At 45.6% G+C, this 15,825-nt stretch overlaps 1 protein-coding gene across 2 annotated transcripts in view; it reads left to right on the forward strand.

Moving 5' to 3' along the window:
• LOC129698941 (double-stranded RNA-specific editase 1-like) overlaps positions 1–15,825 on the forward strand; it is a 213,741-nt gene that overhangs the window by 128,860 nt on the left and 69,056 nt on the right. For both annotated transcript variants that reach the window (XM_055638427.1, XM_055638429.1), the window contains one exon: positions 15,299–15,382. In XM_055638427.1, the coding sequence (XP_055494402.1) occupies positions 15,299–15,382 (84 nt within the window). The remainder of the gene's footprint in view (positions 1–15,298; positions 15,383–15,825) is intronic.

Raw genomic sequence — 15,825 nt, forward strand, 5'->3', positions numbered from 1 at the left:
GGACGGTGAAAAGCAGCGCGGGGGACCAGCCAATCGTGGCTTCCGCCAGTGTGACAGAGCCGGGGCGGGCCGGATTTTGGGGACAGCCTGTCATGTGGTGTTCTGGGCCTCCCTGGAGAGGAGGTCGTACCCTGTGACGAGTAGAGAGCAAAGATCCTATAGCAGTATAGGATCTTTGGTAGAGAGGAGAGGGGAGGGGGGGAGGAGGTGAGGAAGAGGGGGGGTGGGGGTGGAGGGGAGCCGGGCGAGTGAGTGGGCTGCCAAATGAGGAGAGAGACAAAAAAAGCGGCTTCTGACTCTCTGGAAACCCACAGCTGGAATGAGCGGGCAGGGGATGGGAGGGGAGGGGCCTCATGAGCTGTGCCAGCAGTGAGGAGAAGGTTCAGCACGTGAGGCGCTGCTGACCCCGAGATCTGCAGAACAAAGATCCTATAGCTGAGCTGTAGAATCTTTGTTCTGCAGAACTTTCTCGATCTTTCTGCGCCTTTTGAAGAACGGGGGATGGGTGGGCGAACGTACCTCGTGGAAAACTGCGCATGTGCGTTGACAGCAGCTGCATTAATCCACAGCGACGGGGGGGGGCAAGGGTCAGGAGGCAGGTGGGCCTGGATTGGTGGGCATTGGGACGTCAGCAGCTGGCAAGCGGCGATTATTTTTGAAAAAGTTAGTTTTGTGAAAAACTTTATTCAAAATCTGGGGAAATAATTGACCGAATTTTGAGTGGATTTCTGAAATCATAAGTTAAATCCCTACCGAGATTGGAAAAATCTCCGCGTTTTTGCATCCGGTTTTCAAGGAAATACGTTTCAAAGGGAAAATCACACACACAAGCACACACACTCACTCACTCAGTAGAACCTCCCTGCTCCTATACTCAAATCCTTTTGCTATGAAAGCTAACATACCATTCACTTTCTTCACTGCCTGCTGCACCTGCATGCCTACTTTCAATAACTGGTGTACCATGACACCCAGGTCTCGCTGCATCTCCCCTTTTCCTAGTCGGTCACCATTTAGATAATAGTCTGCTTTCCTGTTTTTGCCACCAAAATGGATAACCTCACATTTATCCACATTATACTGCATCTGCCAAACATTTGTCCACTCACCCAGCCTATCCAAGTCACCTTGCAGTCTCCTAGCATCCTCCTCACAGCTAACACTGCCCCCCCAGCTTAGTGTCATCCGCAAACTTGGAGATATTGCCTTCAATTCCCTCAGCCAGATCATTAATATATATTGTAAATAGCTAGGGTCCCAGCATTGAGCCTTGCGGTACCCCACTAGTCACTGCCTGCCATTGTGAAAAGGACCCGTTTACTCCTACTCTTTGCTTCCTGTTTGCCAGCCAGTTCTCTATCCACATCAATACTGAACCTCCAATGCCGTGTACTTTAAGTTTGTATACTAATCTCCTTCATGAAGTACTCCTTCATGGGTGTGCCATGGAGGGGGTGAGCTATATTGTCCAGGATGCTCTGCAGTTTGATGAGCATCCTCCCCTCCTGGACCACCTCCCATGAATCCAACTGCCCCCAGGACAGGACCAGCCTTCCTGATGAGTTTGTTGATCCTATTGGCGTCCTGCCCCAACACACAGCAGCGAAGAAGATGGTACTGGCTACCACCGATTGGGAGAACATCTGTGGCATTTTACTGCAGACGTTAAAGGAGTGGAGCCTTCTCAAAAAGTACAGCCGGCTCTGTCCCTTCTTGTGCAGTGCCTCAACATCCTGAACCAGTCTATTTTACTGTCCATGTACACTCCATGTCCATGTACACTCCAAGGTATTTGTACTCCCTGGTAAACTGCACATCTACACCATTGATGGAGACACAGGACAGGGGTGTTCCTCTCCTCCAAAAGTCCACCACCAACTCCTTAGTCTTGTCGGTGTTGAGCTGCAGGTGATTCAGCCCACACGTATCATGTATCAATTTACAGAGAATTAATTTGCGTTTTTCTAAGTTAAGTTTCATCTATAATGCTTCCACCAATTAGGCAAGTCTGACTGCATTGTACTGGTTGATATCTATCATCACGTTGCTAATTTTCTTGGTGTTTCTTTGATCTGCATATTTTGATTGTGTTGTTTGATAACCAGGGCAGCACATTGGCAAAGCTGCCTCAGCTGTCACTGCCTCATAGAACCACTGACCTGTGTTCAATCCTAACTTCAGGTGCTGTGTGTGTGGAGCTTGCTTCGGTTTGCTTCCACATCCCAAAGACGTGCAGATTTGTAGGTTAATTGGCCTCTGTAAATTGCCCCAGTGTGTGTAGGAAGTGGAATGGAAAGTGGGATAACATAGAACTACTGTGAACAGGTGATTGGAGTCAGATTGGAGCACTGTGACAATCCAGTCTATCTCGGTGTGACTTTTGATCGATATCTGACCTACAAAGCACATATCATCAAGCTTAAAGGAAAAATCAGTTCCAGAAATACTCTTCTTAGTAAGCTGAGTACAGGTGCACAACCTTTTATCCGAAAGCCTTGGGACCAGACACTTGTCGGATTACGGAATTTTTCGGATTTCCGAATGGAAGATTTTTAGCGTAGATTAGGTAGGTAGCGCGGGCGGCTTGAAAAGTCTGGAGCGGCTGCCTCCTCCCCGGAGACCGGGGAATCATTGTAAATCATTGCTTAAATGTTAGTCAGTTAGTTTGGAGGGATTTTATGTGGTGGGGGGTGGGGTGAAGGGGGAAACTTTAATTCTTAGTTCCCTACCTGGTCGGAGAGGCGGGGAGCGGGCAATGCCTTACCGGGTCGCTGTGCAGTGAGCTCCGGAGCGCTATGGCCGCCAACTCCCAACATTGTGGAGCTGGGGGCTGCGGGCATCCGGTCGCGGGCGGCGCCGGTTGGAGCTCCGACCCCGGCAACTCTACCCCTGGCTGCGAGGTGCTCCAAATCCAGCACCGCTCGCGGCCGGACGCCCGTAGCCCCAGCTCCGCGATGTTGGGAGTCGGCGGCATCACAGCGCTGGGATACCAGCGGGGAGCGGGCAATGCCTTACCGGGTCGCCGTGCGGTAAGCTCCGGAGCGCTGTGGCCGCCGACACACAACATCGCGGAGCTGGGGCTGCGGGCGTCCGGCCGCGGGCCGCGATGGATTTGGAGCGCCGCGCAGCCAGGGGTAGAGTTGCCGGGGTCGGAGCTACAACCGGCGCCGCCCGTTGCCGGACGCCCGCAGCCCCAGCTGGGAGTTGGCGGCCACAGCGCTGCGGAGCTTACTGCACGGCGACCCGGTAAGGCATTGACCGCTCCCCGCCTCTCCGACCAGGTAGGGGACTAAGAATTAAAGTTTCCCCCTTCCCCCCCCCCCCCCTCACATAGAAGCCCTCCAAACTAACTGACTAACATTTAAGCAATGATTTACAGATGTTTAAGTGTCTCCCCGGTCTCCGGGGAGGAGGCAGCCGCTACAGTAGTACAGACCTGGGTTGACCGTGGGTCGTTTCGTGTCAAGTTTGGCGCCAAACGCGAGCTTTGGTGTGCAGCCGACATCCTGGAAAAATGGCCGGTATTCGGAGTTTTTCGGTTTCCGGAACTTTGGATAAAAGGTTGTGCACCTGTACTTCAAAATGGGGAGCAAATTCTACAATCATTCGATCAACAGCTCTGGCTCTCTGCTTCTCCGCTGCCAAGTATGCCTGCCTAGTATGGGAGCGCTCAGCTCATGCAAGGAAGATTGATCCTGTGCTAAACACAAGCTGTCGCTGTATCAGTGGATGCATGAAACCTACCAAGACTGACAACAACTACCTACTTTCTGGCATTGCACCCCCTGGAATCAGAAGAGCTGTAGCTAGTCAAAAAGAACGCCTCAGACAATTGGAGTCAAGTTAAGTCAATTGTATTTCTATAGCACATTGACCAATGTGCTTTACATTGGTGCGGGTACTAACGTGCTACAAACAGTGGTACATATAACAACAATACATACATAGATGCATACATACAGCGCTCCCTCAGAGGACATCAAGAAAGGCTTGAGAGTAGAAATAAGTTTTAAGTCTAGACTTAAAAGAGTCGATGGAGGGAGCAAGATGTTATGGGAAGATGCTGTTCCATAGTCTAGGAACTGCAACCGCAAAAGCGCGCTCAACCCTGAGCTTATGCCTAGACTGCGGGATGGTCAGTAACCCCAAGTCGGCCGATCTGAGGGACCTGGAGGTGGTATGGTGGGTAATCAGATTTTTGATTGTAGGTGGGGGCAAGTCCATTAAGGGCTTTGTATAATTAAAGAAGGAGCTTGAAATTGATTCAGAACCGTACAGGGAGCCAGTGGAGAGAGGCCAGAATCGGGGTGATGTGGTCCCCTTTTCAGGTGCCCATCAGGAGTCTCGCTGCGGTGGTTTGGACCAATTGCAGGCGGGACAGGGATGATTGGCTGTTGCCAGTGTAAACGGCGTTGCAGTAATCAAGGCGGGAGGAGATAAATGAGTGGATGATCTTTTCGAGGTCGTCAAATTGGAGATATTGTTTTATTTTAGCTATCGTCTGAAGTTGGAAGAAGCTAGCTTTTACCACGACTTGTTTGTCAAATTTCAACGCAGAGTCAAATATCACGCCAAGGTTTTTGACGTGAGTTTTGAGTAATGGGGTAAGGCATCCAAGGCTGCCTGCTATTGTTTTGATTGAATCCGAGGGGCCGAGTAGGATGATCTCAGACTTGCTCTCGTTTAGTTGGAGGAAGTTTTGGGGCATCCAACACTTTATATGCTCGAGGCAGTGGATAAGGCTGAGAAGATAGGATCGGTTGTTGGGTTTCATCGTCTGCATAGCAGTGGAAGGAAATGCCGTGCCTTTGAATGACTTGGCCTAAGGGGAGCATATACAGGGAGAAGAGAATGGGGCCTAGGATGGAGCCTTGTGGAACCCCGCAGCAAAGGCTAGCTGGGGAGGAGAAAGAGTTGCCTATGTTTGTAGAGAAACTCCTATCTTTGAGGTAGGAGACGAACCAGCTCAGGGCAGTGCCATCAATACAAACCCCGTACCGGAGACGGTCAATTAGGATTGTGTGGTCGACTGTATCAAATGCTGGGCTGAGGTCGAGAAGGAGCGGGATTGCACAGTCGCCGAAGTCAATGGTGAGAAGTAGGTCGTTATGTACCTTCAACAAGGCAGACTCTGTGCTGTGGTGGGCCCTGAAACCTGATTGGAAAGTTTCCAGGATGGTATTTTGGTGAAGGTAAGGCATAAGTTGACTTAAAATTACCTTTTCAAGGACTTTTGAAAGGAAGGGTAGTTTGGAAATAGGTCTGTAGTTGCTAAGCAAGGTGGGGGTCTAAGTTAGGTTTTTTCAGGGGGGGGTGGGGGGGGGGGGGGGGGGGGGGGGGGGGGCACCTCCTGCTTGAAGCAGGTAGGAACAGTGCCAGTGGCCAGAGAACTGTTGATGATGGCGAGGATGCTGGGACCGGCTATTGCAATGACATCCTTCAGAAGGGCAGAGGGGACAACGTCGAGGGGGCAGGTAGCAGGTTTTATGGTGGTGACCAGCCTTACAAGGGAGGGTAGAGTAACGGGTTGGAAATAGTCTAATTTTGAAGAACAGACCAATGAGACAGCTAGGTCACGGATGGGAGGGGAAATATTCGATCTGTTGTTCTTAACTTTGCTGGTGAAAAATGTAGTAAATTCTTCGCACTTAGCAGGAGACCCAGCTAATCTGGTACTGGGGGCAGGACATATGATAGAGGTAATGGTACTAAAAAGGACCTTGGAGTTATGGGCATTTTTGGAAATAAGGTCGGAAAAGTATTGTGTTCTCGCAGACTTTACTGCTTCCTGGTATTTGAGAAGATTGTTCCTCAGAAGTTCAAAGGAAATTTGAAGCTTATCAGATTTGTACTTCCGTTTTGATTTTCTGCACTCTCTTCTTCGGGCTCTGGTGGTGTCATTGATCCAGGGCCAGCCTTTAGGCTGAGGCTTTTTCATTTTAAGAGGAGCAACAGAATCCAGGATGGAAGAGCAAGTGGTATTGAATAAAGAAATTAGGTTGTCAGTGCTGAGATGGAGGGCAGACTCCTCAATGGTACAGATGTCGGGGGCGGCTATGAGAGCCTCGGAGAACTTACTGGCAGCCGAAGAGTTTACGTAGCGGGAGTAGCGAGCAGGGAGATGGGATTTTGAGGAAGAGAAAAAGGCAGAGGATGAAAGACACCCCCTGAATGACCACCCTTTGTAACCTCAGCGTCTGAAATCACACAGAGGTTTCCTCTCTTCTGTCCATCCCCTGGACTGCAGTGCATCGTCCAGAAGGCTCAAACTCTGTCATTCACTTGGCAATCGATCCCTCCGAGAAACGCCCACCAGGTTCCGACCAACGGTGGATAATCTAGCGCAGTCTCGACAGACCACGGACGGACATGGTGAGAAGCAAATCGAACATGCCGAAGTGCAGGATATAATGAAGATGCGGCAGTCTGCGAGTGTGGACGAGGCCTCCAGACTATGGAACATCTCCTGAGCTGTGACATGCTGCATGACACATGCACTAAAGGATCTTGCAGAGGATAAACAACGTGGCACTAACATTTTTTCGCTATTGGCAAAGTTGTGTGAGACACGAAAATGAATGAATGAACAGGTCAGCGTAGATTCAATAGACTGAAGAGCCTGTTTCCACACTATCTTTCAATCAACCTATTAATCATCCTGTCCAAATCATTCGCTTGCATTATAGTGAGCCTTTTGATGATATTCGTGGAAGACCTCTGAATTATTTTCTCCATTGAGACATGGTCAATCCTTTACAAATATTATATGAAAGTTGCCACTGTAAACCTTTTGATTTAATTTTGCCATCTGATCTAATATGTGGCATGCTTTTAAATGCGTAAATTCATTTTGTAAGTTCATAAGACAACATCAACTCTACTTCTTGAATCAACCCGATTTGCCATTTGAAAAAAGCTAATTCAAATTAATCAAAAATTCTCTGCTGTATTTAGACTGATATTTAGTTTTATCCCAGATTATTGTTCCCAGATTACCCTCCCGACCACCAACATTAATCTGACTGGCCTGCAGATGGAATATTTGCCTTTTCCCAATGGAGAGTAACATTTGCAGTCATTGAACATCACCTCCATGTGTATGAAAAATTGGGAAATTGCAGCTAATGACATTCTTCTTTCTCTCAGTAATCACAGTCAGGATCAGATGTCTTTCATAATTCTGAATACAACTCAAAGATGAAGTATTTTGTCATTGTCTCTTGCCCAAACTTGGTACCACCTCCTTTGACTATCCTCCTTCAATCATATGGAAGACAGTGGGACTGCCCTCGTCTGATTTGTCTTGTCTACCCAGTTGCAATCAAATATTTCAGCAATGTTTTCTCTATGCTTTGAGTTCTGCTGTCCCAAAAAGGCTGTCCTGTGTCACAGCTACATATTGCCATTAATTGATGTAATCGTCGTCATTATCATCATCATCATCTAAAAGCTTCTACGCACATATTGCCCGGTGTTAACATCCTTGCTCAACTGACTCCATTGTTCTTCTTATCAAACCTCATCTAATTTTCATTAATGGCTGACTAGAAGTTTCCTTTGCAAATACAAATGAGTTCTGGATATCCTTATCATTAAAATCACCTTTTTTTCCCTCTACCATTTACTGACCTTAACACATCTGCCTCTACTGTTGCACATCTGCTGAAATCTCTCATCAGTACCTTTATTAAACTTTATTAAACTAAATTAGATGTATTCTGTGCACATCTTGCTAGCCTCCCTTGACTCCTGTAAGGTAGTGGCCATGCAAAATTCTGCTACCACTGACTTGCACTGTCCTAATTATTCATCCTTGTGCTTGCTGATCGACAATGGCTCTCCTTGAGCTACATCTGATTGTCAATTCTCTATTTCTTCCTTTAAGACACTGAATAAAACTACCACTTGAGTAAGCTTTTGGTCATCTGCCTACCTTTTCCGTTCCTTGGCTCCATGTCAACCTTTAATTGAGAGCATTCCTGTGAAGTTTCAATAACTTTCATCTATGCTATGCGTGGAGAATAATATGGCTATAAAGAGAAGAGTATGATTTGAAAATAGGAGAGATTAAAGAGGGAGAACTGTAACACAAAATGCCCCAAATTTTGCATGGAAACTAATTTTTTGTTGTGAATGAGATGAGGAAAAACTTTCTCACCCAGATAGTTGTGAAACTGGAATTATCTGCCTCTGTTGTGTGGTTGTAATGGTTTAGGCTATCAGAGCTCAATGGCAATGAGGTATGCAAGTTATTTGGGATTAATTAAAGTTCTGTTTCAGTTGCAGAAAATTTTACTTAAAATCAGAGAAAACCTATTATATAGCATTCAAGGGAAGTAGCCAATTCCTCTCAATTTATGTTTGTTAATCTTCACTAAATTACTATCTTAGAAATGTATTTGTATACCAAAGTAATTTTGTTATCCTCCAAATTTTTTTTCTCATTTTCAGACAGCTATAAATGTGTCAATTGAAGATACCACTATTAAAAAGCTTTCTTGAGCATCAAAGTTCTCAATTTTTTTCCAAATGTATCCTGTGCCAGCTAGATTAACACGTGCTATCTGCAGATAATGTTTATCTTCCATTCTATTTAAACAGTCATTTGGTCTGGAGAAATTTGCTTAGTTCAAGTGATTGAGTGATGGATGTTGATTGCTTCATGTGACTGACTTTCAAGTTTTTTAATTTGTCTGTCATCTTGCACAGCTGCTTTGAAGGTACCTTTTTTTTTCCACAGTTGTGATTTTGCCTGAACAACTGGAGTGTGATTTCATTTAAACTTCAATTTGACTAGACTTTTTATTTTGCTATAATTTTAAAGTTTTCTCATATCAGTGGAATAATTGTTCAAATCTTCATGTTAGCATTCCCTCAAGGATGGAACAGTGCATTGGAATACAGCCTTTATACCACAGACCTTTCCTAAATTATATTCCTGATATTGTGGCCTATATAGACGCAGCTCTGACTATTTCCATCATTGTGTGGACTTCTTCGCATCAGTAGGGCATAGTTTCGGCAGCTAACTGTCAGTTCTGTCTCGGACCACTGCAGCGTGTGCATTGCATCGTCTGAACTTCCTAGCCTTCTGAGCCTGGTGGAAGTGTGGAGCAAGGTGGAGGTCGGGCATAGGTACATTCAATAGATAATAGGTGCAGGTTTATCGAGCCAGCACCGCCATTCACTGGGATCATGGCTGATCATCCACAATCTGTACCCCGTTCCTGCCTTCTCCCCATATCCCTTGACCCTGCTATCTTTAAGAGCCCTATCTAACTCTCTCTTGAAAGCATCCAGAGAATTGGCCTCCACTGCTTTCTGAGGCAGAGAATTCCACAGATTCACAACTATTTGGGTGAAAACGTTTTTCCTCATCTCCATTATAAATAGCCTACCCCTTATTCTTAAAGTGTGGCCCATGGTTCTGGCAACATCGGGAGCATGTTTCCTGCCTCTAGCGTTTCCAATTTCTTAATAATCTTATATGTTTCAATAAGATCCACTCTCATCCTTCTAAATTCCAGTGTATACAAGCTCAGTCGCTCCATTCTTTCAACATATGACAGTCCCGCCATCCTGGGAATTAACCTCGTGAACCTACGCTGCACTCCTCAATAGCAAGGATGTCCTTCATCAAATTTGAGGACCAAAACTGCACACAATACTCCATGTGTGGTCTCACTAGGGCCTTGTACAACAAGAAGGACCTCTTTGCTCCTATACTCAACTTCTCTTGTAATGAAGGCCAACATGCTATTAGCTTTCTACACTGCCTGCTGTATATGCATGCTTACTTTCAGTGACTGATGAACAGACCTCGTTGTACTTCCCTTTTTCCTTAAGGGCCTATCCCACTTGGGCGTCATTGACGCGCGAGGATTTTGAGAATCCCAAAATGCTGGGGAGCCGCGCGCTACCGTGCATCACTGCCTATGCCATCACATCTCACCACGCGCCATGCGCATGTAATGCACGCCATGCGTGTGCGTCGTGACGCGTAAATGATGTTGTGTAAATGACGCGCAAATAACGCCCAAGTGGGACAGGCCCTTAACTTTACACCATTCAGATAATAATCTGCCTTCCTGTTCTTGGCCACCTAAATGGATAACCTCACATGTATCCACATTAAACTGCATCTGCAATGCAGCTGACCACTCACCCAATCTGTCCAAGTCACCCTGCATCCTCGTAGCATCCTCGCAGTTCACACTGCCACCCAGATTTGTGTCATCTGCAAATGTGCTAATGTTACCTTTTATCCCTTCATCTAAATCATTAATGTATATTGTAAATAGCTGCGGTCCCAGCACCGAGCCTTGCTGTACCCCACTAGTCACTGCCTGCCATTCTGAAAGGGGCCAGTTAATCCCTACTGTTTGTTTCCTGTCTGCCAACCACTTCTCTATCCATGTCAGCACTCTACCCCCAATACCATGTGCCCAAATTTTGCCCACTAATCTCCTATGTGGGATCATATCAAAGGCTTTCTGAAAGTCCAGGTACACTACATCCACTGGCTCTCCCTTGTCCATTTTCCTGGTTACATCCTCAAAAAATTCCAGAAGATTAGTCAAGCATGATTTCCCCTTCGTAATTCCATGCTGACTCCGATCCTGTTGCTGCTATCCAAATGTGCTGCTATTTCATCTTTTATAATTGACTCCAGCGTCCACGATTTCTAGAGCCATTTCCTTAAGTACCCTGGATGCAGACCATCAGGCCCTGGGGATTTATCAGCCTTCAGTCCCATCAGTCTACCCAACACCATTTCCTGCCTCATGTGAATTTCCTTCAGTTATTCCGTCACCCCAGGTCCTCTGGCCACTAGTACATGTGGGAGATTGTTTGTGTCTTCCTTAGTGAAGACAGACCCAAAGTACCTATTCAACTCGTCTGCCATTTCCTTGTTCCCCATAATAAATTCACCTGTTTTTGTCTTCAAGGGACTAACTAATTTAACTTTTTTTTCTCTTCACATTACATACCTAAATAAACTTTTACTATCCTCCTTTATATTCTTGGCAAGCTCTTCGTACCTCATATTTTCTCCCCGTATTGCCTTTTTGGTTATCTTCTGTTGTTCTGAAAAGTTTCCCAATCCTCTGGCTTCTTTGCTATGTTATACTTCTCTTTTATTTTTATACTGTCCTTGTCTTCCCTTGTCAGCCACAGTCGCCTCTTACTCCCTTTAGAATCTTTCTTCCTCTTTGGAATGAACTAATCCTGCACCTTATGTGATGTTCCCAGAAATACCTGCCATTGTTGTTCCTGCTAGGGTCTCGTTCCAGTCAACTTTGGCCAACTCCTCCCCCATGCCTCCATAGTCCCCTTTGCTCAACTTTAATACTGACACTTCCGATTTTCCCTTCTCCCTCTCAAATTGTAGATTTAAACATCATATTATGGTCATTACCTCCTATTGGCTCCTTTACCTTGAGTTCCCTTATCAAATCCGGTTCATTATTCAACACTAAATCCAGAATTGCCTTCTCCCTGGTCAGCTCCAGTGCAAGCTGCTCTAAGAATCCATCTCGGAGGCTCTCCACAAACTCCCTTTTTTGGGGTCCAGTACCAACCTGATTTTCCCAGCCTACCTGCATGTTGAAATCTCCCATAACCACCGTAGCATTACCTTTATAACATGTCAATTTTAACTCTTGATTCAACTTGCACCCTATATCAAGGCTACTGTTTGGTGCCTGTAGATAACTCCCATAAGGGTGTTTTTACCCTTACAGTTCCTCAGTTCTATCCATACTGACTCTACAGCTCCTCATTCTATGTCACCCCACGCAAGGGACTGAATTTCATTCCTTACCAACAGAGCTACCCCACCCCCTCTGCCCACCTGTCAGTCTTTTCGATAGGACGTATACCCCTGAATATTCAGTTCCCAGCCCTGGTCCTCTTGCAGCCATGTCTCTGTAATTCCCATTATATCATATTTGCCCATTTCTAACTGAGCCTCAAGCTCATCCATTTTATTTCTTACACTTCACGCATTCATATACAACACTTTAACTTCGATATTCATCTTCCCTTCACTATTGGCCCTGACCTTACTCTCTTAACCCTTCTCAAGCTTTCCTTCCCATTAATTCAGGAGTCTTTTGTAACTTTTCCTGTACTCACTTCCCCTTGAACTCCATCTTTATACTCCCAATTTGTCAAACCCTCCCCTCTTCTCCGCTATTTAGTTTAAACCCACACGTGTAGCACTAGCAAACCTTCCTGCCAAAACATTGGTCCCCCTCCAGTTGAGGTGTAACTTGTCCCTTTTGTACAGGTCACCCCTACCGCAGAAGAGATCCTGGTGGTCTATAAATCTAAATCCTTGCTCCCTGCACCAGCCCCGCAGCCACACATTCAGATCCCCAATCTCCCTGTTCCTGCCCTCATCAGCACGAAGCAATCCAGAGATAACCACCCTAGAAGTCACCCACCACTATGGCTCTGCCCGACATCGGTCTCGCCAGTCGAGTCTCATTGCTCGGATTGAAACCACCGACCTGTCTGCCACTCAGACTGGAAGCGTCGTCTGCCCCGACAACTCCCAAGAGGGTGTACCTGTTTTCATTAGGCACAGCCCCCCGGGATCTCCTGCATTCCACATTTACTCCCCTTTCTCACAGTCACCCACCTTCGCTCTTCCTGTATCCTTGGCATGACAACCTCACTGTCGGTCCTGTCCAGGAAATTCTTGTTTTCCCAGATGACCCTGAGGCCATCTGGCTGCTTTTCCAGTTACATGGAAACATAGAACAAAGAAAATAGGTGCAGAGGGAGGCGATTTCGGCCCTACGAGCTAGCACCGCCATTCATTGTGATCATGGCTGATTGCCCCCTATCAATAACCCGTGCCTGCCTTCTCCCCATATCCCTTGACTCCACTAGCCCCGAGAGCTCTATCTAACTCTTAAATCTATCCAGTGACTTGGCCTCCACTGCCCTCCACTGTGGCAGGGAATTCCATAAATTCACAACTCTCTGGGTGAAAAAGTTTTTTCTCACCTCAGTCTTAAATGACCTCCATTTATTCTTAGACTGTGGCCCCTGGTTCTGGACTCGCCCAACATTGGGAACATTTTTCCTGCATCTAGCTTGTCCAATCCTTTTATAATTTTATATGTTTCTATAAGATCCCCCTCATCCTTCTAAACTCAAATGAATACAAGCCTAGTCTTTTCAATCTTTCCTCATATGACAGTCCCGCCATCCCAGGGATCAATCTCGTGAACCTATGCTGCACTGCCTCAATCACAAGCATGTCCTTCCTCAAATTAGGAGATCAAAACTGTACACAATACTCGAGATGTGGTCGCACCAGAGCCCTATACAACTGCAGAAGAACTTCTTTACTCCTATACTGATATCCTCTTGTTTTGAAGGCCAACATTCCATTAGCTTTCTTCACAGCCTGCTGTACCTGTAAGCCAACTTTCAGTGACCGGTGTACAAGGACGCCCAGGTCTCGCTGCACCCCCCTCTTACCTAACCCAACCCCATTGAGATAATAATCTGCCCCCTTATTTTTGCCGCCAAAGTGGATAACCTCACATTTATCTATATTATACTGCATCTGCCACGCATCTGCCCACTCACTCAACCTGTCCAGGTCACCCTGCAACCTCCTAACATCCTCTTCACAGTGTCATCTGCAAACTTGCTAGTGTTGCTCCTAATTCCTTCTTCCAAATCATTAATATATATGGTAAACAGTTGTGGCCCCAACACTGAGCCTTGCGGCACTCCACTCACCACCGCCTGCCATTCTGAAAAGGACCCGTTCACTCCTACTCTTTGTTTCCGGTCTGCCAACCAATTTTCTATCCATGTCAACACCGTACCCCCAATACCATGTGCTCTAATTTTAGTCACCAGTCTCCCGTGCGGGACCTTATCAGAGGCTTTCTGAAAGTCTAGATACACTACATCCACTGGCACCCCTTCATCCATTTTACTTGTCACATCCTCAAAAAATTCCAGGAGATTAGTCAAACATGATTTCCCTTTCATAAATTCATGTTGACTTGGACTAATCATTTTACTGCTGTCCAAATGACCCATTATTACCTCTTTAATAATTGACTCCAGCATCTTTCCCACCACCGAAGTCAGGCTAACTGATCTGTACTTCCCCGTTTTCTTTCTCGCTCTTTTCTTGAAAAGTGGGATAAGATGAGCTATCCTCCAATCCACAGGAACTGATCCTGAATCTATTGAACATTGGAAAATGATCACCAATGCGTCCACTATTTCTATAGCCACCTCCCTGAAAACCCTGGGATGCAGACCATCAGGCCCAGGGGATTTATCATCCTTCAGTCCCATTAGCCTACCCAATACTATTTCTCGCCTAATGAACATTTCTTTCAGTTCCTCTACCCCCTTACATCCTCTGTCCTCCAGTACATCTGGGAGATTGTTTGTGTCTTCCTTAGTGAAGACAGATCCGAAGTACCTATTCAACTCTTCTGCCATTTACCTTGTTGCCCATAATAATTTCACCCGTGTCTGCCTTCAAGGGACCCACAGTTCTCCAACACGTTCATTCAGGAGCTGCACCTGGACACAATTTCTGCAGGTGTAGTTTCCAGAAGCTCCAGCGGTGTCCCTGAGTTCCCACATCCTGTAGGAAACACACTGCATCAACTTGCCTGACATTTCTTCAGTGGACCAAAATCACAAATTTCGATCAAGTGTAGCCTCCTTGCCTCAGCCTCCTCGCCGAAGACTTTCAAGTCAAAAATTCACACTTTACTCACCAAGGCACTTCACCTCAACAAGGCCGCTCCCAACAACGCCGCACCCATACAGCTGCACTTCTTTATCTGTTACCTAATCAACTACTTCAGGGTTCTCGATAATATAATCAATACTTGCTCTTGCTGCTTCTTGCTGCTGCTACTCTCCAATCTTTGCGGAAAACCTATGTTCATGATTAGGTCCATGGGTGTTCTATAATATACTGAGCTGAAGAGCTGCATATCTGATTTATATCTGATCCCACAGCTTTATGTCAGACATGACCGTTGCATTTGGTGTGGTGCCTTTGCCAATCTTCACTGAAATGATGATTTGTGGGTTGTTTTTTTTTAACACATTTCTTGCAATTACTATTTTTGTTTCTAATTATTTATCTCAGTTAAATATGTTTATAAATACATCTGTTGTTTAATGCACGCTGTAATATGTCATCCATGTTTAAAATTCTCTTTTGTAACACCATGTAACATTTGCCTGAACTAGAAGGAACCAAAAATGCTTCATGATAACTTCCATTGTCTTGCAGATAGATCACTTGGCTACCACCAGTCGAGAAGCCAGCAGAAATATTTTACTTTGGATGTGGATGATGAGGATGGTGAAAACATGAGTAAGAATGCTGACCTTTTCAGTATATGAACATACGATCTACTGCTGACCCCTTTATTCCGATAAAAAACAAAACCTTTGTTGCTGTTTAAGTTGCAAAGTCATTGAAAACTCATTTCCACTGGTTCTCTTTTGTGTTTTGAACTAATGAATTCTTCTTACCTTTTCAGATTTCATATCTACACTATCAGTAAACTGAGATGTGTTATTTTACTTTTCATGCAAATTTGGATTTTCTGCAATACGAGCAGAAGCAAAGTGGAGACTACATATTTTTTCACAGGCAGTTGTTTTGGAATGCAGTTTGTAACAAAAAGTACAGTGAACCAGATGCTTAACTCTAGGTACCTCTCCCATGTGTTGGATTGAACGCAGGTGTGCACTAGGCGTCTGAAATCTCACAAGTTCAGGCGAAACTGAATTCAACTAAATTCCAATTATAAT

This window comes from Leucoraja erinacea, chromosome 7 (genome assembly GCF_028641065.1).
Source record: "Leucoraja erinacea ecotype New England chromosome 7, Leri_hhj_1, whole genome shotgun sequence".
NCBI classification, from domain to species: domain Eukaryota; kingdom Metazoa; phylum Chordata; class Chondrichthyes; order Rajiformes; family Rajidae; genus Leucoraja; species Leucoraja erinaceus.